The sequence below is a fragment of the Copadichromis virginalis genome, linkage group LG13 (assembly GCF_057382275.1).
Source record: "Copadichromis virginalis isolate Kocher_CV1m ecotype Utaka linkage group LG13, C_Virginalis_male_GT1.1, whole genome shotgun sequence".
Classification (NCBI taxonomy): Eukaryota; Metazoa; Chordata; class Actinopteri; order Cichliformes; family Cichlidae; genus Copadichromis; species Copadichromis virginalis.
Window position 1 is genome coordinate 16,866,426 of NC_140630.1, and position 23,914 is coordinate 16,890,339.

The window sequence follows — 23,914 nt, forward strand, 5'->3', positions numbered from 1 at the left end:
GTGATGCAAACCCGAAATGCTGATATTAAGTTGTTCAAAGATGCCATGAACCAGGGCTTTCTCCCTGGGGTTTTACTAGTATTTGAAATTTAGGAGTTGGGAGTTATTGTCTTGGTTTTGATTTCCATTCTTTCTTCAGAGCTTCTGGTTCTTCATGTTGTTTTCGGGCCATTCTGGTTTCACAATTTTTCATTAGTGTTCGGTTGCTCTTATGTTCCGGGTATATCCTCTGTTAGCACAGTTTGTTTTCTCACTGTTCCCTTTCCACGGTTCTTCACTTTTATCCATTCACTAAAGTTCTTGTCTCCGTGTCTCCTTGTTCCAGTTTTTGGTTTTTATTTGTTCTGTGCCTTGTTTCCCCAGCTGTGTCTGATTCCCCTGATTAGCCCTCGGTGTGTGCATTAGTGTATATATTGTTCTGCCATTCCTTCAGTTCATTCAGTTTGCCTTAAGATATATGGTGATGCATTTGTAAAAACATTTGTATGAGTAACTGCAGCATTTCTTGCAGTCATGGTTAAATTATGATCGGATAAGCCAGTAATCAAATTGAAACTTTTAGCTTCTCTTTCTATAGAACTATTACGTCTAACTAGGTATTTCAGAGCTTCACAATACTTGCTGAGGCTTTTGTAAACTGAGCTGAAAGCAGCTTTACTGCAGAAAAGGCCTGAGCATGGAATCATGTTTCAGAGAAACACAGACATAATGGAGTTCCACAATGGAAAGCCAAAAAATGACTAATTGCTAAAGATAAACATGAGACCGTACGACTGATACAAACGCAACAAGGAAGAACTCGGTATATATTTAGTAATATTGTGTAGCAAGTTACAAATCTGTGGTTTTACATTTAGCTTTAATGAAAGTAGTTCATCTTTTACTTGAACTGTAAAAGCCTTAAGAACTTTATTTGAGCCTAAATACATTTATAGGAAACTCTCAATAAGACCATCAAAAGGGCTTTCCCTCCAAATAAGCATTTTTATAATATTTATGTTCCTCATAATCTTAAAAACAGCATAGTCATACATGTTGGTCCATTTTATATATTATTATCACACAGAAAGTGATCACTGAGTATAAGTTATTTATTGTTTTCTCTAATTAAGCAAGCACACTCACAGGCCACCTTGTTAGGTAAACCTCTTCAACTGCTCTTTAATATAACTAATAAACCAGATGACATTTAGGCATATAAAGTTCAGACTTAGCATTGGAATAGCAAAGAAAGACAATTTTGGTGACTTTGAACGTAGCATGGCACAAGATAGGCTGGTCTGAGTATTTCAGAAATTGCTCATTGGGATTTCCCCACACAGAAAACTCTCTGGGTTCTCTGGGTGAAAATGCCTTGTTGATCCCAGAGGTCAGAGGAGAATGGCTAGACTGCTAAAAGCTGTCAGAAAAGCAACACTAACTTAAATAACCACTAATTACAACCAGTATATGTAGAACACACATCAAACCTTGAAGGTGGTGGGCTACAAGCAGCAGAAGACAACACTGGGTGCACCTCCTGTCAGCTACGAACAGGAAACTGAGGCTAAGATTCGCGCAGCCTAATCAAAATTGGACAAAAACATTGCCTGGTCTGATGAGTCTTGACATGTGCTGCAACATTTTGATGATAGGCCCTGAATTTAGTATAAACAACATTAAAGCATGGGGCAACCTTGGTCTCTGAGGAGGGTTTCCAGCACCTTGGTGAATCTATGCTGCCAAGAATTAAGGCATCTATGAAAGCAAAACTTGGTCCTAAAACTTCTATGAGCCATTTGTAAGCTATCAAAATTCAACAAGACGCTTTTATGTTCAGCATCTCTCAGCAGCACACACAGGAAGGAACAAGATGTTGTGAAACTTACTGTCATTAGAACCTTGATTTTCATCCCAGGTACGCACGTAGTCATCCTGCAGAAAGAGGAAGAAAACACTACTTTACCATCTGCTGCCAAGACAACAGAGTCAGGTAATTCACAGTGAGTGCACAGTGTTGCTGATATTATAAAATACAGCATGAACACTGCTACACTCCACATCACAGTGGAGAAGTGATGTAGTTTATATTATCACTGGACACTGATTATAATGTGTACACTGGCATGATAATTAGCTAAGTGAGTCACACCAGAGACTGTGGCTGTACATTCTTTATGGAAATGAGCTCAACAAATCTGCACACTCTGCCTATATTCGAGACATATGGTATCAGGGGTGAGCTGCCTTTTAAATGCTCTGCCTTTTTACCCCTGTTTAATTAGAACATTAATCGCTCTAATTAAAATGGGCAAATTGAAAGAGATTTTGCAAAAAAGGGAGAAAAGATGGATGGTGAGGCAAAGATAAAGACACACAAAGAGACAAGGAAATTACTCATGAATGCAAAAGACACTGGACAAAAGGCGGCTATAAGAGAGCTGTACAAAAAGTGAAGAGAACTGACCTCTACCTCCTGGTGAAATGACAGCAAAAGGAGAGAAAAGAGTCGATATTAGTCAAGAAGAAAAGTGCAATTTTGGACAGAGCGTATTAAGCTGTATTCAAGACATCATGAGGACACAAAAAAGACTTTGTAAGTTCATTTTTAAATCTCTTAGAGCCTGATTTTATAATAATATATGTAACAAAGTCTTTTGTTGCTTAATTTGGTTTATTTACCACAAATTTAGAAGATCAGATCAGATTAGATTTGACGGAGAGAGACCCACCAACATTAGGAAAGTGGTTTCACCTTATCACTAAATGTAACTGAATGATGGCTGGTGCATAAAAACACACAATATTAAATTTTCCCAACACTGCTTCACCACAAACCTAAACAAGGTGAAAAAGGTGGAAAAGAAGGGTAATGAGTATCGTAAGAATACAAGGTGACAGATGTCTCAACCTGTAGTTGGTGGCACATATGACATTTCAGTTTTCTACCTGTTTCATCTTCAGGTTTGGGACACCTGTCAGTACTTTCCTGATGCAATTTATGTCCTGATATAAATACACAGTGGCAAACTGCATTAAAAATACAGTAAATTTTATACACTGAATCGCTGAAACAGAATGCCTCTACATTTTTATGGTATTAAACTGCATTTCTTTTCTGGCATGACTCATCAGAATATACATGTTTATTTGTGATTTAAATTAATTGCATGACTGACTGACGTGTCACGGTTTAGCTACATACAGCAGCATTCCCTTTGTGGTGTAGTGCAAAGCTAATAGCTCAAAGAAATTGAATGACAGATAAAGATGCAAGAATATGAAGTGGTCCCTGGGTGTCTCTGGGTGACAGCTGCACTGAAAACCCCCTGTCATTGCTTTAGCCCCTCATAGTTTGCACGGAAGATGCTGACTGGTTTGCAAACACTTGCCAACTCCTCACCTAGCAGCAGCAGTGAAACTGAGCTTTTCTGCTGGTCTGCTGTTTTTAACGCTGTTAGCTGCTGTTAGCCTCTGTTAGCCAGTGTTAGTGAAACTTTCTTCTAAGTGGATCTAATATTGTTAGACTCTGCTGCTGAGTGAATAAACTCTAATACAATGTACGAATGTCAAACAAAACAAAACAAATGTTTATCAAAGGGAATGTTTGATTTTTTTGGATGCTTAAGCCTAACATTAGCTAGACTAACATTAGCTTATATCCAGCTGCTGTTGCTGTTTTTAAGCCAGTTGTCTGGAGACGGGAAGATTGCATGTTTAACCTGTTAACAATAAGTAACTGTGACAATATTGGAGGTGAATAGTCATGTTAGAGCCCTTACTTCAGTTCAGGAGATGACGCTTCAGGTAATGAGGAAGAGGTGGAAATAAGGGAGGAGAGAGACATAATGACAAAGAGATGATGAAAATATAGATGTGCAGGTGTTAAATGGTCATATATAGTTTGAAGGAGCTATTTGTGATGCTTAAATTAAAAGTAACTTATAAGGTGTGCTACATATGAGGCCAGTCTCTAGCCATATAGATGTGATAAGGGGGAACTATTAGGCGGGCCACCATGGCAGCATCTACCTGCTCCTATGCATTTTTAATGGATTAATACTAAGTTTATGAGAATGCATCAATTTTCTAAATAACCTGAAGAAATTACTAACTGTACCTTTAAAAATTGTTATTTAACATCTTGATTGACATGGGGAAAAATTAATTTTTAAAACACTTCAGCTTGTATTTTGGGGCTCTTCATCATCTGCCTGCAGGAGCTCCTACTTAGGATGGAGGATATCCAACATGTCTGACAGAAACCTCTGTGTCTGTCTGAGTACAGACTGCTCAGAAATGGACTGAACCAGATGCAACGGCTTAGATTTTGCCCGTACACATAAGCTGCCATAACCACAACGTCTCGTACTTCATGAGTTGTCGTGTGTACTCCGAGACTTTCAGCCTGCGTAAAAAATAAAAAAAATACAGCCTTTGCTGCAAAGGAAAACTCAAATTACCAGTGTGGTCATTCCAACTCAAAGGGTAATTTAGATGAATACCAAGATACCTAGAGGATTTAACTTGGCAGGTTATCACGAGGAAGTTGGTATGTGGAGGACACTGTTTGTGTTCATCTGGAGACAGCCAGCAACCTCCAGCCACCACTTGCCAATCAGCCAAGGAATACATATTTTTCCCCAGTGATCAGGGGATGCCGCTCATTCGCCAGTGGATCTTTAGTCCTGTGTGACAACGGAATAATATTTTATGGCAAAAAGATTATACAGATTACAATAGGACTGCCAAAATAACAGTAAAATTCTGCAAAGCTTCTACTTTTGTGTACACACACAGTATGATAAGTTGTTGTTATTGTAGATTAGTTCAGGCACACGGTTAACCCTTTAAACCCTGACCTAATTTACCCTTTAAACCAGGGGAAGGAAACTCCAGGGCTCAAGGGCCGGTTTCCAGCAGGTTTTAGATGTGTGCTTGATCTAACACAGCTGATTTAAATTGCTATATGACCTCCTCAACATGTCTTGAAGTTCTCCAGAGGCCTGGTAATGAACTAATTATTTGATTCAGGTGTGTTGACCCAGGGTGAGATCCAAAACCTGCAGGACACCGGCCCTCGAGGCCTGGAGTTGCCCACTCTTGCTAAAAATGCTAACCGTCACCGGTGACGGGTTAGGGTTTAAAGGGTTAAAGAGTTTAATGTTAGCAAAACAAGTGTTTGGAGCATATTGCCATGTCTGAAATAATAAATATGAGTCATTTTAGGATATTTACAATCAGCCACTATCCCTCCTTAGCGATGACTGACTCATAACTGTAAACATTTACAGTTGAAGGTGATATATCCCGACACAACATGCGAGAAAAGCAGCCGTCGTGAAAGCCAAGATCGTCTTTTTTGACCCTCACCACTGCAACACAGAGAGGTAAGTATTTTCATCACTAGCAAAGGCTCCACTTGTGATTTAAAATCTACCCCAGTGCAGCTCAGATGCTCTGCTCATCCTCTGCTCGCTGCAGTGCCAAGCTTATTCCCCCTCCTTTGGTAACCTGGCTCGTGTCTAAATCTTAACTCAACACTACAGATGAGCTTTATGGACGATTGCTGGTTATGCAGTTTAACCTTGTCTGGTCTGATGGAGTCACACATTTAGAGTGTAGACATCAAAGAGTTTACAACCTGGGCATTAATCCGATGCCTCCCATGCCTCTCTTATTGATGCTACAGCTCCTGCATTATTTAGCAGCCTTTCTGTATTTGTGATTCTGCCAGGACTGATGAGGAAACTGTCCTGCTGCGCTGACAGGACTGGAAATCAATGATTTCATAGAAGAGAGACAGCAGAAAATGTATTCGGGGAAAATAAATTCTCCTGAGTGCAAACTGAAAGTGAGCATGAAACGTGGAACAAGACGACAAGTTTGGCACGCAGCGGAGAAATTACATCACCTCGAATATGATTCACAGACCAGTACTCTGATGAAAACACTGCTGGCTTTTACACAGAAGTGATTAGAGGTAGCAGGCAGCGAGAGATGAAAACACTCAGGTGCATCCAGGAGCTCTGTGATCTAACTGATAACATCAGAAAGATCTCCTCTTGTTAAACAGAGCGGGAAAGCTTACCCTCCACATCAAACACGGCAGAGTGTTCGTCCTGCTGCCGGGCTACAATACTGATTGACAGATCACAATCCCTCATATCTGTCGGGGGAGGATCACAACCCTGTGAGCCTGTCCACCGAAAGATTGGGACTCGGGAGGAACTGCACAGAGTCACAAAGATCTCTTGACAGACTGAGGTCGTGCTTGTTTGCTGGATTGAAAAGAACAAACAAGAAAGCGTTTGAAATGAATGTGGGGGTGTATGTCCCCCACACGTGTGACTGACAAGTGTTTTGGGGTAAATGTCAGCTGTCAGATGCACTCTGCTCGCCACGGTTATCCTGAGGGGTATGTTCATGGTAACTGCAGAGTGCATCACGGGCTCATCAGTAACAAAGGATACAGTAATAACACTCTCTGGAGGAGATGCGTACAAGCCTGGATGGAACTTTATTGACCCTTTGCTGCAATTTCTGTTAATATCGGCCTTCAGTGGATTCATCACATTCGTGCTAAACCTCACAGAGCTCTGGCATATCCACAACATCAAAAGAGACCAGGGGCCACACAATTCACACAATAACAAAATTATTTAAGCATGACAGCAGCCAAAACCCTTTTGTGAGGGAGGTGAAGTGCCTCAGAGCTGTTGCATACTAAACACAAACGTGTAAATGTGAGCCACTCGCAAACATATAATTTATGCTGATGCAAAATATTCATTTCTGTGTCCCTGTTTCCTGAAAAACAGCAGATGACTGTTTCTGGTTTAATCGTAGCAAGTAAGTACATGTCTAATTCTACAATGTCTAATTAAGGAAAAAAAAAACTTCTGAATGTAGCTCATGAAAAAAAATACAAATTGTCAACTTTAAAATACAAAATATAATCTTTGTCCATGCAATTTTAAAATAAGACTGATTTAATATTTGGCCTTGCACTGGTGATGCTTCATTTACAGCATCGTGTTCAATCTACGGCGTGCTGTAGCCTGATGTGGTCCATCCCAGAAATGTAACTACATTGCTGTGATAGCTCGGTTTGGTACTAATACGTAGTTTGAGTGCAGTATATTGATTATCACGAGGATAATACCTCAGTGAAACCAAATGTAATAGGCTGTAATTGTTGCTTATTGTGTTAATAAAACAGATTGTATTCTGCCCATAAAGACACAAGCCATTTATCATTCCCCTAGCCTTGACAACACATGTATTAAACTCAAGAATCAAAGTCCCTCCCTACTTCGTTTCAGTAAGAGTAACTGTTGTTTTGCAGGTAGCTCCAAGTGCAGGATGAACAAATCAGCTTCACTTGCGATGGTAGACCAATAGAGACCCACCAGTGCATGAATATATATACATCTGTAATGCCTAAGTATCAAATCAAATCAAATCAAATCAAATTTATTTATATAGCACATTTAAAGACCGAAGTACACCAAAGTGCTTTCCAGTAAACCAAGATACAGATAAAAATCACAATATAAAATATAAATTACGGATATAAAAAAAAATAAAAAATTACATAATCTAAATGCAGAGCCAGATGTAAGCACTAACTAGTATAATAATTTTTTGCACTTGCTGAAAAAAAAAAAATCGATGCTGATGCTTTTTCTTCAAGGCTAGTGAGGATGTGAACAGACTGCTACCTGGACCTGCAGGATCTTCACTCTTAAGCTTACTTTACACCAAGGTCATACTAATGTAACATAATCTTCCTTCAGAGTTCATAGACAGATGGGCTTCATGCCCAAAGTCAGAGGGACTGAAGGATGAGGGCACAAAGAAGCTCATAATGTACAATAAGAATTTCTGTCTGGTGGAAATAGTAATTAGCTAAGTGACAAGCAAAAAAAATCAACCCAGTTTCACCTTAAAATGCTGGAAAATGAGGCTTGCAGCGTCTAGTGCAATCTTTATAAGACTTATGCACTGATGTTTTATTTATTATCAATGAAATTTTTGTGGAAGCACACTGATATAAACTTGGTCGGGTAACAGCTGTACAACCCCCTCCAGATCTGCTAAATGCAATTATATTGCCTTGAGGTTGCTGAAGAAAACCTCAAGGCAATATAAATTTAATATATTATGCTACATACAGAACTGTACCACTCCCTCCTACCTCATAAAAACTTGCTTGTTGTTCACATGCTTCTCGGCTTTAGTTTACGGATCACATACCAGAGATGAAACAAAACCCCCTCAACATTATTCATATTCTATATCCTTTCTCCTGATCTTATGCGTGTTTGGTTACAGGGCATGAGAAGCAAGCCTGCAGATTCCTATCTCTGCATGCACCAAGCCAGGACTGCAAAGCAGAGGCAGAGCAGAGGCACGGCATCAAATACTGAGAGGCTTGTGCGCTTACAGGACAGAGAGAGGCTTATGTAAGAGTGCTCCAAAGACCGGGTAAGTAAAAGAAGAAACAGAGTTTAGTACTTTTTGAGAATTCAATCAATGGTCAAAATGTGGGTGAGGGCAAGAGGGCAAAGTAATAATCTACAGCACTGTGCAAATGTATTGATCCACCTCTCATTTTGCTTCTGATGAGCCAAACTTTCTTGTATTTTTTTAAAAGTGGTCTGGAGCAATAGTTCTCCAGCCTTTTTGAAGGCCTTTCATAGTTTATCTTTGGACATTGGCTGCTTTTTTATTCATTTTCAGTTGAGACCTTGCATTTGCTCATTTTCAGATGAATGTTGTTTTTTGTTTGTTAAGCTGCTTAACACTGACCTGTTAGCTGAAAACCTGGCATATCTCAGCATGGTGTGCAGCGTGTCCTTAAAAGATTTAAGGAAACTGGACACGTTGAGGACAAAAGATTAGAGCGGTGAATCAAAATGGTTTATTATTTTAATTTATTTATTTTCTAATTATTTTCTGTGGGTTTTTTTAAGCTTTTAAGGTTTTGAAGATGCAAAATTGAAACCTGCATTTGTAGAGCAAGTCTCTGGATGTTTAGAGAAGCACCAACAGAACTAGTGCTATTTTAAAAATGTATTTTACAAGAGGGAGGCATCAAACCAAAAGACACAAATAGAAAACACTAGACAAAGAATGATTGGAGAGGTTTGAGTCAAGTCGTTTCCGTCTTGAGAACATTGAGGGTTTTCTTGTGCGAGCATTTGAGTAGCGCAAAGGTGCACAGATTTGTGTCTATATACAACTAATATCGAAGAAAAGCACAAAAAATATAGGCAGATGTGGACAGATTCTACCTCGAATAAACAGACATGACCCCCTTCCTTACTTTTTCCAGAATGAGTAATCACCTTCACTCTGCAAGTGGTGGATAAAAAGCATTCACTCACATCTGCACTAAACAGTGAGGTACTTCGCTAATATGGTCATTGTGCATTATACATAATTCTCATTCAAGAAAGGCTCTAATGTCACTCTTCACGCTTCACGGACAAATGACGTCAGAAATACTGTGAGAGCAAAGAATGGATAAAAGGTCAAATATAAAGCCTGACTGAAAACTGCATCTAATTAGACAAACGGTAAATTGTTTTTTCCATTTGAGTGAATACACATTAAAATGTACAAAAAACCCCAACAAAACTAAAAGGACGGGCTACACTGAATTAAAAAAGACATTTTCATGCAGTTTTAATCATCCATGTTGTTTGGCAATACATGAAGCATAGACACAACAGGCATGCAGACATGCACAGATCCGGTTATGAAAAAACAAACAAAATGAAAATCACACTTAGTCCACGAAACCTCTGTGCACTTATGCCAGCCCTGTCCTCACTATCTATAAATAAAATCAGCCCTTGTGCCTTTCAGGGCCCTGTGGGGAATAAGAAAACAGTGTGCAATTCACAGGAGAATCTGGTGCGCACAGCAAGAAGCTTCACACTTTGCAGAAAACACATCTCAACTGAAAAACAGGCTCATACGACAATGGAAAATCAATGAAGCTGCCTAGGTAAGGGTTTCAAAAGGGATAAGAATTGGCCGATGTTCTGAGACAGGGGAGTCTAAAACAGTGTAATCGGACAAGAGTCACACCCACGTTAACACAACAGGACTGAAACCTGGCTCATCTCATGTGAAAAGCAGATATGGGGGTCTATTAATTTCAGTCTTAGACCCTGCTAAAATTCACAAATTCCTATTTTGACTAAAATACTTTTTTTGTTTTTAATTCATACATATATTCCTTTTTCCTTGTTTGGGATACTGTTAAGAAATGTCAGTATATAAATATTCATAATCAGTAGGTAAGAGATAAGAATTTTAGCACCAAAGCTTCCTTGGTTCAGCTTGAAGTCTGCTTGAAGTTCCCTTTGCTGAAATGTTATCTTGAAACAAATGGGTCTTGTGACAAACAAGCTCTTCTTTTTGGTGTTTCAAATACTGACAGGCAGACAGATCAAGATATTCAGAAGCCCCCCCAAAATTCTTAATTTCCACCAGAGACTAACCTGAATTTTGGGGTGAATCTACGTGGACTCTGTGATCTAACCGCTGTCAACAGTTACGCCCATGTGGACTGTTTCAACAGCGATATGTTGCTGCATTTCTCGGGAGGTACACATCATGTTGCGACGTAGGGTTATGACCTACCTAAAGCACAGAATTAACACAGACCCAATCAGTCAAAATCAAGTTCATTTTTATTTGGTTGTGACGCGATAGGTCCTTAATTTCTCACATAAATAATGTCCACTTGGTGACTCACTGCTCAGTTAAGCTGATGTCATCTTACGTAAGAAGAATACTGCTTGGAAACTTAATCTGAACAAAAAGAATAAATTATGAAATGTCAAGTACTCATAGTCTCTATATTAAAGGTGGACGTAGCCCACCATCAGCCAGTAGTTTGTCGACTACAGTTTGAAGGCATCATGTCTGGCAACACAACCACTGTCATTGTTTTTTGGAGCCAGAAATGACCATACTGCTTTGTTCATTGTTTATCAAGAAAAAACTGGGCCTAATTAAAACATACCAGTTTGCCCTGCTTGACTTTTATTGTTTAATCTATGCTGACAGTCTCCTGCAATTTGCTGCACTCTTCCTGGATGTCTTCACCTTTCTGCACAAAAACTGTAAAATGTTATTACTTTTCTAGTTAAATAAATATTTAATATATTACTAAATATTTACTATTAGCTGAAAAGTGGTGGAGATTTTTTTAAACCATTCCTTTTTCCAATAATAATAATAATTATAATAATAACAACAATAAACACTATAAAAATCACATCTAAACTCTATTCTTGTCAAACTGCACATAAATGATCAAAACAATGATAACAAATAAAAGTACCTTCCCAAATTATGTTATATTTGCCAATATTAATGCTGAAGATGACTAATCTTTTTTATTGAACTACTTTTAAAAACTTTTCTGTTTAATTTCTAGTAATGCACCCTATTCTATAAAATCACATTTCTTTATTAGCTACCATGCAAGGATTACATATCTCTGAAAAACAGGTCAGAAAAACAGGCCTTGACTTTGAAAAGTGTAATAAATATATTCATAATAAATAAAAGGACAGCTGAAATACAAGGCTTCGGGGCTGTGGGACATGGTTAAGTGTTTATATCTTCAGGGGGATTAAGAATATTCAGAAAAATGAAGGCGGTGTGTTGGCGAAACAGCTGGTTAGTTTGTACGCTCATTCTACCAAGTTACTTCTAAGAGTTGCTAATTTAAAAGTGATGGTTGACTTTAACTTGCATGTTTTATTAAATTAGATTAGATTTCTTTTCTCCATCATTGAAGCTTTCTTTGCTAATGCGCTAAAAGAATTATTACACTCCGTCTCCTCTACATCACATATGTTGGCCAAGATAGTTGGCAATATAACCACAGAAGGTAGTTTACTTACTAATGTTACCTCTGTTTCTACAAACGTACATATAGTAACTGATCTCAGTGCAGTGAAAGCATAGACAGTGGCAGCTTTATTCTGACTTCACAGACCATGCACAAACAACAAGAAAGAAGCTATTGGCCTCTCAACTTGGCAAGCTCATGCCTCTGTTAAGGAGAAACTGAAATGCCCATGAAAGACACCCTACGATTTCATTGGAATCAATGTCAAACCTGCTTCTTGTGACAATAGACGGTTGTGGCAACATGATCACAGTAATGTAAAGGATAAATGCAAAGAGGTAAGCTTTATGATAAAACACAGTTTCAGATAAAAGCAGAGGGATTGTTTCACTTTGTTATGTTTGAATTATTGTCAGTCTTTAGATTGCACTGGGCAAGCACAGCTTGCCTTGCTTGTCCTGACAGAACTCCATTACTATACTGGGCTCAAGAGGGTGGAAAGCTAATTTTTCAGTTAAAGCTAGTCAGCTTGGTTTGTCATATTGATACAAATACCTGCTCATTATTCCTAGCCAAAATTATATTGTCTTTCCCTCAGTAAAAAAACAAAACCTGGCCTCAGACTTTTCGATCAGTCTCTTAATACAATTAACCTCACAGCAAGCCACATTATTTGTATCCATATAAAAAAAGGTCCTGTTCAGTGACTTAAATAACCACAGTACTTTCTCAGTATTCAAAAAATTAGTGCTTAAATACAATTAAACAGCTTATATAAAAAAAACATACCCAGCCCATACAATTGTCATAAGGTGGGAAATTAACTAATCTTATGAGTGTATATTTGACTCATCAAAGCTCTTTTGCTCATGTGTTTTTAGTTTTAAAGACAGCAGTGTTATGAATGCTGCTTTATCAATTAAAACTTAAATCTGAAGGACCAGACTCGCCAACCTCCTTTCAAAACAAGAATCATAGCTCCATACACTGGATTTATATCTGCACATGACATATTTGCGTGTGTGTTTATGTTTTTCTCAGTTTGATTACAACAAACAGTTTTTCCTCTCAGGATTTCCCAGGTGCTAAAACATCTGGATACGTACAGTTATTTCTAACCATTTTTAACAATTTCTCCACAGCGCTAATCAAAATCCTTGGTATACACTCCTGTACCCACAGGGCCTGATCTCACACTGGCTGTGAATCAGCCTGGCTCAAGACCAACTGCATTTACTGTGGAGACAGCTACTGGCACTTAAAGTTATTGTTAGCTTTAAAGGGGGCAAAGTTAGATTTACTGAACCTGCTGTAAAGAACCTCAAAAGGCTCACTGGGTCTTAGATTGCTGCACTGTTGTTTTTCAAATGAGATTCATGAAACAAATTTATATATAGAACGTTGTTTTGCACCAGAATTGATATAAACATGTCATACTGATATGCAATTAGAATTAATTTAGAGTGTTTTTCAGTTGATAATCCATCTTGCTCTATCCAGGTGTGGGTCAAGGGGGCAACAGTATAAAAAGAGATGCCCAGACCTCCTTGTGGCCAGGCATGGCTGCAGGGTTGGCCCCAAGTAACTATTTCCTGGCAGAGTAGCCATGTACCTCTATTTTCTATGATATCATCACTCTTGTCTGTCTTCTCACCCCCAGGAACAATTTGGCTTGGAACACCCTACGCTGCCCCTAACAACATATCACCTCTGACCATGCATAATCATGCGTGCTTGATATTTTAAGTCTAACCAAATCACAACTTAAATCACCTCAGAGAAAAACCAAACAACTCCAAAAAACAGTAAATGGGATCTTTACTAACTTTGTCGTTTACCTTCAGGACACTGGCAGTATCCCATAAAGAGCTCTTTATTGGTAGTTTTTGGGATATTAGGTGTTTCCTGCAGCAAGTTTGGCAAACAGACTCCCAAACTAGGTGTGGGAAATGCAGTAGAAGGTCACTTAGAAATCGAGGCAGGCAGGGATTGCTGGCAACTGGAAGGAAAATGGCTGTTTTAAATACCCAAGTGTTGTTAAGCAGGCATTAGTCACACCTGTATGAAGACTTCTGAATTGTGATGCACTTATTCCATTTTGTAAACAACTGAATCTTCCAAGAAAATTGAAATTAATCACCCTCTTAACTCTTTAGCAAATTTGTCTTTGTGACACCTGTTCCCTTCAGCTGTGGCTATTGTACCACTGTAGGAAGCAGCTGTAGCCTGGCACGATGAAAGGCTATTTCTTTTTTTTTTCTTCTTCTACTCAATTACAGCCCACCTAGGCCTCTGGTAACCAGCCAAGACACCCCACAGTGCACCAGTACTCTATCTAAACTCTGAACAAGCAGACCCTCTCTCCCAAAACAGTTGGAGGCGATCAAGATGCACTCCGTGTGCGTTGCCTCAGAGCTTTGGATGCTTACAGCCTCGAGGAGAATCTGGTGAGCGATAAGCACCGACTCATGCCAGAACAAAGCATGACTAGATAGATTAATGGTTTTCTGATAAGCCGCTATCATCATTCATAGCATTAATGCATCAGTAGCAGTCTATTTTAACATCAGACAACATGTGCAGTGGGAATAACAGACTGAGCGTCGGGCTAGCGATGATAATTTACTGTTCGTCTGGATAGCCTTTAATGGAGAGTTTGGCTCCAGCGTTACAGACGATTTATCCACAATCATTTCTGTATGCCATGGTGAAATAATAAAAGAAGCAACTGAGAGTGCGCCCACAGTTCTGCTGCACTGTAGCCAGATAAATGGCATGAGAGACTAAAAACAGACAGGTGAGAACAGGTAGTAAAGGTAAACCTGCTAGTGTTTTGGAGCAAAAGAATACAACATCACATCTCAATAAGAACTGTCAGAGTCTACTCCAAGTGCTTCCACCGTTCTGCATATTTAATTCACTGACATCGACGAGGGATCTGATGTTTTTGTGCAGGCCGACGAGTTTCTGTTCATTAAAAATGAAGTGAATGGATAACAGGTGCAGGCAAGATTGCTACTGGGTGGTCCTGAAATGCCTGACTGGAGACGTGCATGTTTTTAAGATGAGGATTTAGGGCACAGACAGTGCAGGATAGGAAGGGGGAAAGCACAAAAATATATACAGTACACAGAAAAATCCAGTTTTAAACACTGAGCTATTTCTGACAAGTACATGCTGCCATGTTTGACTGAGGCTAACAATGTAGAGCATCCTTCGGTATGAAGTTGAATTGCTGACTCTTTGTTATCATCAATTTCTAGACACATATATATGTTCATATTACTTCAACAGAAATAAAGGACCAGAACAATTTCATGCCCGTGTGATTTCATGGACGCTATTATTTTTTACAAGGTAAGTTGAGAACAAAATGGAATCTACTGTTGATCTGCTTTAATAACATAAAAGTGGATCTGCAATGCACAAAATTACAGCAGACTCCCATCATTTAGTACACTGTCTATACATAGTGCTGTGAAAAAGTATTTGGCCCTTTCCTGATCTTTCCTTGGGGGATATTTATCAGATTTAAATGTTTTAGATCATCAAACAAATTTTAGCCTTTGAAAAAGATAACCTGAGTTAAAATGATTTTTTTAGATGATTATTTCATTCATTAAGAGAGAAAAGCTATTCAAACCTGCTTGGCTCTGTGTGAAAAAAGTAATTGCGCGCTAAACCTAGTAACTGATTGTGCCATCCTTGGCAACAAGAACTGCAATCATGTGTTTGTGATAGCTGCCAATGAGTCTTTCACATCACTGTGGAGGAATTTTGGCCCACTCGTCTTTGCAGTGTTGTTTTAATTCAGCCATACTGGAGGATTTTCAAATATAAATGGCTTGTTCAAGGTCACGCCAAAGATCAGATCAGACTTTGACTCGGTCACTCCATAACCTTCATTTGTTTTTGTTTTTTTAAGCCATTCAGAGGTGGGCTTACTGGTGTGTTCTAGATCATTTTCCTGTTACATAACCCGAATGTGTTTGAGATTCAGGGGACAGATTGATGGTCCGACATTCTTCTTCAGGATTTTTGTGTAAGAAAGCAAATTTCTTTGTTCCATCAGTCATCCTGAAACAGCAAAGCAGCCCCAGACCATCACATTACCACTATCATGTTTGACTGTTGGTATGATGCTCTTTTTATAAGATGCTGTTTTAGTTTTATGCCAGATGTAACGGGACTCAACCCTTCCAAAAAAGTTCCAGCTTTCGTCATGTCAGTTCATAGAATATTTCCCCCAAAGTCTTGGGTATCATCAAGATGTTTTTTGTAAAATGCGAGATGAGTCTTTGCAGTCTTTTTCATCAGCAGTGGTTTTCTCCTTGCCCAGTCTCTATCTTATTGTTGAATCATGAACTCTGACCTTAACTGAGATAAGTGAGTCCTGCATTTCTTTAGATGTTCTTTTGTGACCTTCTGGATAAGTGGTTGATGTACTCTTGGAGTGATTTAGGTTGGACGGCGACTCCTGGCAAGGTTCACCGCCGTTCCAAGTTCTCTCCATTTGTGTATAATGGCTGTGACCGTGTTCGGTGGAGTCCCAAAGCCTTAGAAATGTCTATGCAACCATTTCCACATTGACTGATATCAGTGACTTGTTTCTCACCTGTTCTGGAGATTCTTTAGATTGTAGCATGTACATGTTGATTTTAGTCTGCTTCACTTTGTCCGACAAGTTCTATTTAGGGTATTTCTTAATTCAACAGGTCTGACAGTAATCAAGCCTGGGTGTGGTGAGTGAACTTTAACTCGGCTTTCAATATGTGGTTAATCCCAGTTAATTAATAGTGTAACAAGATGGGGCAATTACTTTGGTAGGATTATGTTTGGATAGTTTTTTTCCCTTAAAAATTTCCTTTAATATTTACTCGAGTTGTCTTTGTCTGATATAAAAATGTAAAAAAATGTCAATGTAACCCTTAATTGATTGTCATTTAAGCTAAAAAGTGACCAATTCTTCATAAAAATTTGAAAAATGACAAAAGTTGTTCATGTTTGAGGTGATGTAACAAATCTGCACCCAGTTACCATGATTGTCTTCCCAGTTCCCATGTTTGTCTTATAGTTTTTTCCAGGATTTGGTGCATTAGTGGAATGAAATGTTGAGTGCACCTGTCAGATTAAAGGATTGAAGGTATCCCATTCTATTATTTGTTGACTGTATCTGTTAAATCTATCTGCCTCGGATGCCAAATAGATTGAAGTGTGGGAGCCCTTTTTGTATTGGAAGTGAAAGAGCCTCTTATCCTGATCCTGCTTTTAAAAACCTGCAAAAGAATAAATATAAAATATTTACGGTGCATTTTCTGCACCCTATGTATTCAGTGTGTTTTTGTGGGGGGAGGTTTGGTGTGCATCTGTGTGCATTTCCGTACATGCCAAAGCAAGAGTGGAAGAGCTCCTCTTTCATGTTGTGCTGCTTTGATTATTGCTTTCCAGTGTTGGATTAATATTTAGCATTTGGCTCTCAGAGGACTGTGCAAGTGAATTTGCGTAATCTCAATACCTATAACTGTGTCATTGGCAGTCATTTATACACTAACCAAAATATTCCCAGGGACTGAACTGCTCCAGTTTTTGTCTTTTTTTAACTGAAAGACCATCATGGGGCAACTATTAAGAAAACCCCCCAGCGCTATTTGGTTGCGAAATCTGTATTTCAGCTGTGGACGTTTACAGTTTTAATTACTGAGAAACCCTAATAAAAGAATTTTCCATTTATTCCCACACCCTGAAGCAAGACTTGTGAGTGGATAGAGTCATCAAATTCCCAGTGATACGTGCTTCATCCAGAGACTGCAGTTGCTACAGCAGCAAGCTGAAATCAAAGCAGTTTCTACTGGCGATTCCCTCTGGATGTTCACTGGTTACTTCCTCTGATGTTTTCTCCTGTCATCATCATCATTAACAAAGACACCGCCATGCACACGGGCGTTAAGACTTCCCAAAATCAAGAGCACATCTGTATGCCTGTATGCATGCACGCATATGCACTAACACACTGAGACAATCACCTTTGAGAATAATGATCATGAAAGAGATTCAGTGTGTAAAAGTAGGGGCCGTTTGTGTTGCACAGCAGCTTTGATGTTAAATTAAGGGAAAAGGGGGCACAGAGAAAGTGACATCTTTATATTAGAAGCTCTATCGTTAAGCAAACTGTTTATATCTTGGGATACTCGTCAAATTCCTGTCATGTTTGTGAAAAGTGATGTTTCTGCATAGCTAATCACGAAGTGCCGAATTCATAATGACATCGCTGCTGTAACAAACATTCTGCATCAAATATGGAGCCACGACCAGTGAGTTATAATCCCACCATAATTCTGACTTAATCTTTCCGTGCCCACAATTTCATTACTTCCCTAACTACAGTTCCAGAGGACACACTCTTTAAGTAATCACAGTCAAACTAATCCGTCCCCGAGAGGGGATGCTGACAGTTTTCACACACGTTCACGTCCTCTCCGGGGACCACGACCCGTGTTTTAAGGAGGAGGATCAGAAATGACACCGCAATCTCTTCGGGAAAGGTTATTACTTCGAAAGGCTCATCTTTTCTTCCAGAACAGATAAGCCATTGTTCTCACAACAGATGCTCAAGCTGAAGCAAACCGCTCACATTTCAGATCCAATAATGATACCTATCATTCAGTGCAGTTACCACATAGGATCAATTAAAACCCAATTAACAGGAGTCATATGGAACCTAATCCAACTGCACTATTGCCCAAATCGTGTTGGGATCATTACTAATCATTTCACAGAGAAGCAAAGGAAAGCAAAACTATGGCTATGCAGCCCCAGACACGGCAATATATCACAGTGCTCTGAAAGCTTTAATCAATCCCTGCAGCCCAGTTTAGTGTGTTTAGTAGGTGAAAATGCTCATCAATCAATCACTGGCTCTGCTCTAATTGCTAAATTCCCTTGTTTGTGAAATCTCTTGGAACACGTCTGGTAGCACATCTGGGGCAACCAGTAGTCAGGTCAGTGTGATGGAATAGGTTTATGCCTCTGTGCAAGTGGGGCTGAAACTTAATTGCTTAGAATGAGCAAAGGGCTCATAAGCGAAAAGTAGGAAGAACAGCAGTCGATACACTATGGACTGTGCTTGCAAATGTGGCATTTTTTTCTTGGGCTCTATTGTGGAAGTTTACTGAATCAATATTTATAAAATCACCCGAATTCAATATAATACACAATACCATGTTTTGTCACTTACATGTATTTCCCATTTAATTCTACTATAAAAGCCTTTCTGTGTAAAATAGATCTTATAGTGCTTAATTTTCTATGTTTTTTCACATTTTGAAACATTTATATGTGTTAAAACTGCCAGCACCAAGTTTCTGTGCTTTAACCCGCTTCGAAAGTGTGTGATAATAACTATTAGGCTACACTTCCGAAATGTGGAGTGCGTGTTTCCCCATCAGCGCATCTCATACCGCATTACAGCGGATCTCCCAATCAACACTTACATCTCTGAAGCGATTCCAGTGCTTGATCTTGCGGCTGTACTGTGAAATGGTGGACAGCCACTGCTCGTCTTCCATGAAATTCCCCGTCTTTTCCGCCTCTTTGACGCTCTTCACTTCGGTTTGGAGGGTTGACCCCGCCAGCATCACCAGCGGGACGAGAAGGCACACGATATCCGTATTTCCCACCATGGTAGCGGACAAACAAAAACACCTCGCGCACACCGACTGTCGGCAGCAGGAGGAGGATACCGAGGCTGGACTGAAAGTACCACCTGATTAGCCTATAGGATGCGCCTTCTGCTCGAGGAGAGAGAGAGGGAGAGGGAGGGAGAGAGAGATTTTCAGGGTGTGTTTCCGTGAACACGCCACACATTTATTTGCATGTTCCTGGGTGCTGTTGGTGTTTACAAGCAACGAATTCAAATGTCACGTGACTCCTCTCCGCTCTGGGCTTTTTCAGGTGGGACACTTTGGTTTGTGGGGCAGGTAAATAAAGGCTATAATAATGTATTATTGACTCCTCAGTTAATTCTTTTAGGATTGTGAGGGGAAACATATTTAGATCACCTTTATTTCTGATGAGATAAGTAAAACCTTCCACCTGAAAGGCTGGGATTAGACAGGTTTTAGTTTTTATTTGAGAAATTTTGGCATCGGGATAGTCGTAGATTGGATTTCCTGATCATTCCAGCTCATGTCTATGTTAAAAAAAAGCCTTCAGTCAGTAAAAAGCCCACTCTGACACACACTCAGCCAGCAGTTCTGCTGCAGCACGGTAAGATGTCTTTTTCATTAAAATTTCACCGCAACAGGGAAACCCTTTGCGACCCTTTATCTACAAAAGAGCTATGCAAATGTACTTAGCGATGTTAGTTTGGAAAAAAAATACCAACTGGGTCCACTTAGAGCTTTTCCAGAGGCTTCAATCATATCACACGACTTTCATCAATGAATGCGGCTCTCTCTTGGTTGTCATGGAGATTAATCACTTGGCAGGGATGTTTTTGTTTTATTTACAATTTATTAATTTCAAATGAATCAAACTTTTCAGGTATCAACAGCAGCTATTAGGCGATTCACTTCACCCCCCCTTTTTTCTAAAGTGACTGGATTTTTCTTTTTATTTATGCTTATCTTGTTAGTTATCCTTTATTCATCCAGATATATTCATCCAAAATAGTGTGCTTGAGATTAATATCTATTCCAAGAGAGACCATGGCGTTATTATTTATAATGCATAATCAATTACTGTGGCTGTGGCATTTGTTGTAGTTGTTGAAAGTAAGGCTATGAATCTGCTCCGCATAATTCATTTAATTATCTAGTAAGTGCCTGCACTTACTCAGTTCAAGAGTACATTTCGTTAGCTTCATAGCATAATTGCCTAAGTCATTTGACTAAGTCAATGACTTAGGCACTTATGCTATGAAGCTAACGATTTGTTTACAAAGTTGAGACTTTATAATAAATACAGTACAATATGACATATAATATAAAATTCGAATCCAATTGCATATAGACAAAACCTAATCATCTATTTAATATAAAATAGTAAATGTAAGTATTTTCAGAAGAATAACACAAGTATTTAGAAATTATCATTTGTTTTCATGGTCCAGCAGCTTGTATGAAAATTTAAAACAATTTAGGAGTGATAGATTACAGCTGCTGCCCAAACAGAGCCTTAAAAATCAATGAACCATAAAGATAATAAAATAAAATTTATTTGTACAGCACTTAATAAAACCAGCATTTACAAAGTGCTTCTCAAAAACACGCAATAAACAAACAATAAACGTAATTTTTTTTAAAAGACCCCTAGGAAGAAATTATAAAAACTATTTTCCATATCAATTATAAAAAACCACACGAGACTCAAGTGCAAGAGACAATAAAATATAATGTGACTCCATAGGAAATAATACATTTAACATAAAATGTAAAAGTTTAAAGAATGAAATGGAGATAAGCTAAGAATGTCAAAGATATAAAATCTATAATAAAAGCGCTACCAAGTGCTATAAATTAACACTGATGAAGACACTGAGGAAGCGAGTTGGACTTCCTCGGGCAGGTCATTTCACAGCTGAAGAGCCCTAACAGCAAATGCTCAATCACCTTTTCTCTTTAAGTGTGAGCGTGATGGGAAAAGTAAACAGGTTTCTGGGAGGATCTCAGGCTGTGCAACTGCAGCCAGGCCATGAATGTTTTTTAAAATAATAAGTTGAATATTAAAACCAGTTCTTAAAGTAAAGGGCAGCCAGTGTAAACTGTGTAACAGCGCCACTTGCTACACTGTAGCAGCAGGACTCGTTAACCTTGCTTATGTGTTTCTCAAGCACACCCAGGTTTCTGACAACTGATTGTACATGAACTGATAACCAAGGGAGGACTTGATGAGTAAATGGAGCGTTTCTGGACCAATGATAGGATTTTCTGTTTTTTTTTCTGAGTTTAATTTTTTAGAAAATATAAGTCTGTGTATTTTACCATTCATTTAATACTAAGCTGTTAGCATAGTAGTGGAACAAAATATCATTTCTCTGTATAATGGTGCCAAGAGACAGCATGTATATATAATTTTTTTAAAAACAAGATAGGACCTAGTATAGACCCCTGGGGGACTCCAGATTTTAGAATAGGGAGAGCTGTGGTCACCAGTAAAAAAACAAAACAAAAATAAAACTGTAGAGCTGTTCCAGATATACCAACCTGATGCTGCAGCCTCTCAGTCAAAAACGTTTTATGGACTGTTGCATCAAATGTTGCACTTAAGTCAAGCAGAACAAGGACAGAACATTCATCAGTGTCAGCAGTTTTTAAAATATCATTTGTGACGCTAATAGGCACCGTCTCAGTTCTGTGATGCTGTTTAAAACTGGACTGAAATTTTGAAAAGATTTTGTTCTCATGTAACTTTTAAAGATGCAGTGGACAACAATTTTTCTCCTGTGGCATCCAAAAAGGTGTTAACTAAGGTGTAATCTCACACGACTCTGCTAAGTGTCCCGGTAAGGGGCAGCATACATGACACCAGGCCCTAGAAATGGGATACCTAAGTGCAACACACCTACAACAAATGTTATGAATTATTCAAACTGTACTGTTCATGCTGTCAAAACTCATTATTGTATGTGAACTTAATCAAAACCTCTCAGTCTTAATAAAAATGAAACAAATTACCACAGTGCTGTCTGATTTCATGTGATTTTCATATGGAATAAAGTTAAAGCAATAGTTAATTACATTGTTATATCTTGATTGACAAACTGACAACCTTGCATTTTTCCCTTGTATCTACATTATAACAATGAAACACAGTTGGCTAAAATAGAAAAAAAAACCCACAGAAAAGAGTCAATGTTGATTGTTATCTGGATTAATGACAACACAAAAAGAGGTATGCGATGTGGTTATGTTGACTGTAGTTCTATGATACGTCTCGGTTGCGTTGTATAAAATGTTTTGATGCATTTTTTGGGGAAGTACAGCATTTGCACTTTGCCAGGCTATAGCGTTTGACTATATCTGCATAGCCTGCTGCAGTCTCAGCCCTAGAGAGGAGCAGTGAATGACAGCTTGTAAATGAAATGCTGGATTAACTGATGCCATCTTTATTTTATCCTGAAAGAAGTGTATTTGAGACCTTAATAAAGGCAGGCGTAAAGACAGGAAGTTGTTCGAACTGAACATGGACTCGTGCATGGAAATTATGTGATGTGATACAAGCAAGTGTGTGAAAGCAGCTGAGCTTAATCCACATATAGTGAAGCATACAGCAAGCATGCAAATGCTTATTTTTAATGCTACACACTCAAGCTGAATAAAATATTCATGTGTGCAAACAACAAATTTTCTAGCTGGTTGGACTCTGCTTAGTTTGTACTTCCTGCGTTCAACTAAAGCTAACTGTAGCCAGACACGAATACATGCAATCTCCCTGCTTTAATCTCAGCAACATTAATCAAACTGAAAGCAATGAAGAGCATGAAGAAAAATTACAGTGTGATTAACTTCTCTCTTGTAAGTCACATATTAGGAGGAAAACCTGAAGCTACTGCAGCAGGAATCGAGCAAAGGCCTGGCCGTGAACCCAGACAGATGTGATATGACAGTCACGGAGCAGTGAAGCAGAAAGTGAAAGGAAGGAACACGGGAACTGACAATTTTCATCTCGTTCTTTGAAGACAGAAAAGGAAATAAATGGCTGAGAAATCCTTGAGTCATAGTACTATAGGCTGTAATGCAATCTTATAAAAGCACTGTGAATACACTCCTGTGTCATGTGAGTGTTTTCCCTGGGTCTGATGCTTTGTGACTCAGAGGAAGAGATGTAATTGTGACGACCGCACAGATAAAGTGAAGTTCATTAACGAAACATTTTGGATTCTGTCATCCAGAACAGATGTGTGTATCCATGAGCCAGTCTTGGAGCCTAAGTTAATTGTCAGCTTATTAATTAATACTTTTTTAATGAATGTGTGCCATTACTAATGACTTTCTAGCAGTCTGTTTAAGGGGTCAGTCAATTGGTTCAGGTCTCCCTACAGATATCATTATATTA

General features: G+C 38.8%; 1 protein-coding gene across 1 annotated transcript in view; it reads right to left on the minus strand.

Moving 5' to 3' along the window:
• Positions 1-19,701, minus strand: part of spock2 (SPARC (osteonectin), cwcv and kazal like domains proteoglycan 2) — a 38,969-nt gene extending 19,268 nt beyond the window's left edge. Inside the window, exons 1-2 of the mRNA XM_085477600.1 lie at positions 19,351-19,701; positions 1,869-1,914 (exon numbers count right to left, since the gene is read on the minus strand). Of these exons, the coding sequence (XP_085333726.1) occupies positions 1,869-1,914; positions 19,351-19,539 (235 nt within the window). The 5' untranslated portion in view covers positions 19,540-19,701. The remainder of the gene's footprint in view (positions 1-1,868; positions 1,915-19,350) is intronic.
• Positions 19,702-23,914: the final 4,213 nt, after the last annotated feature.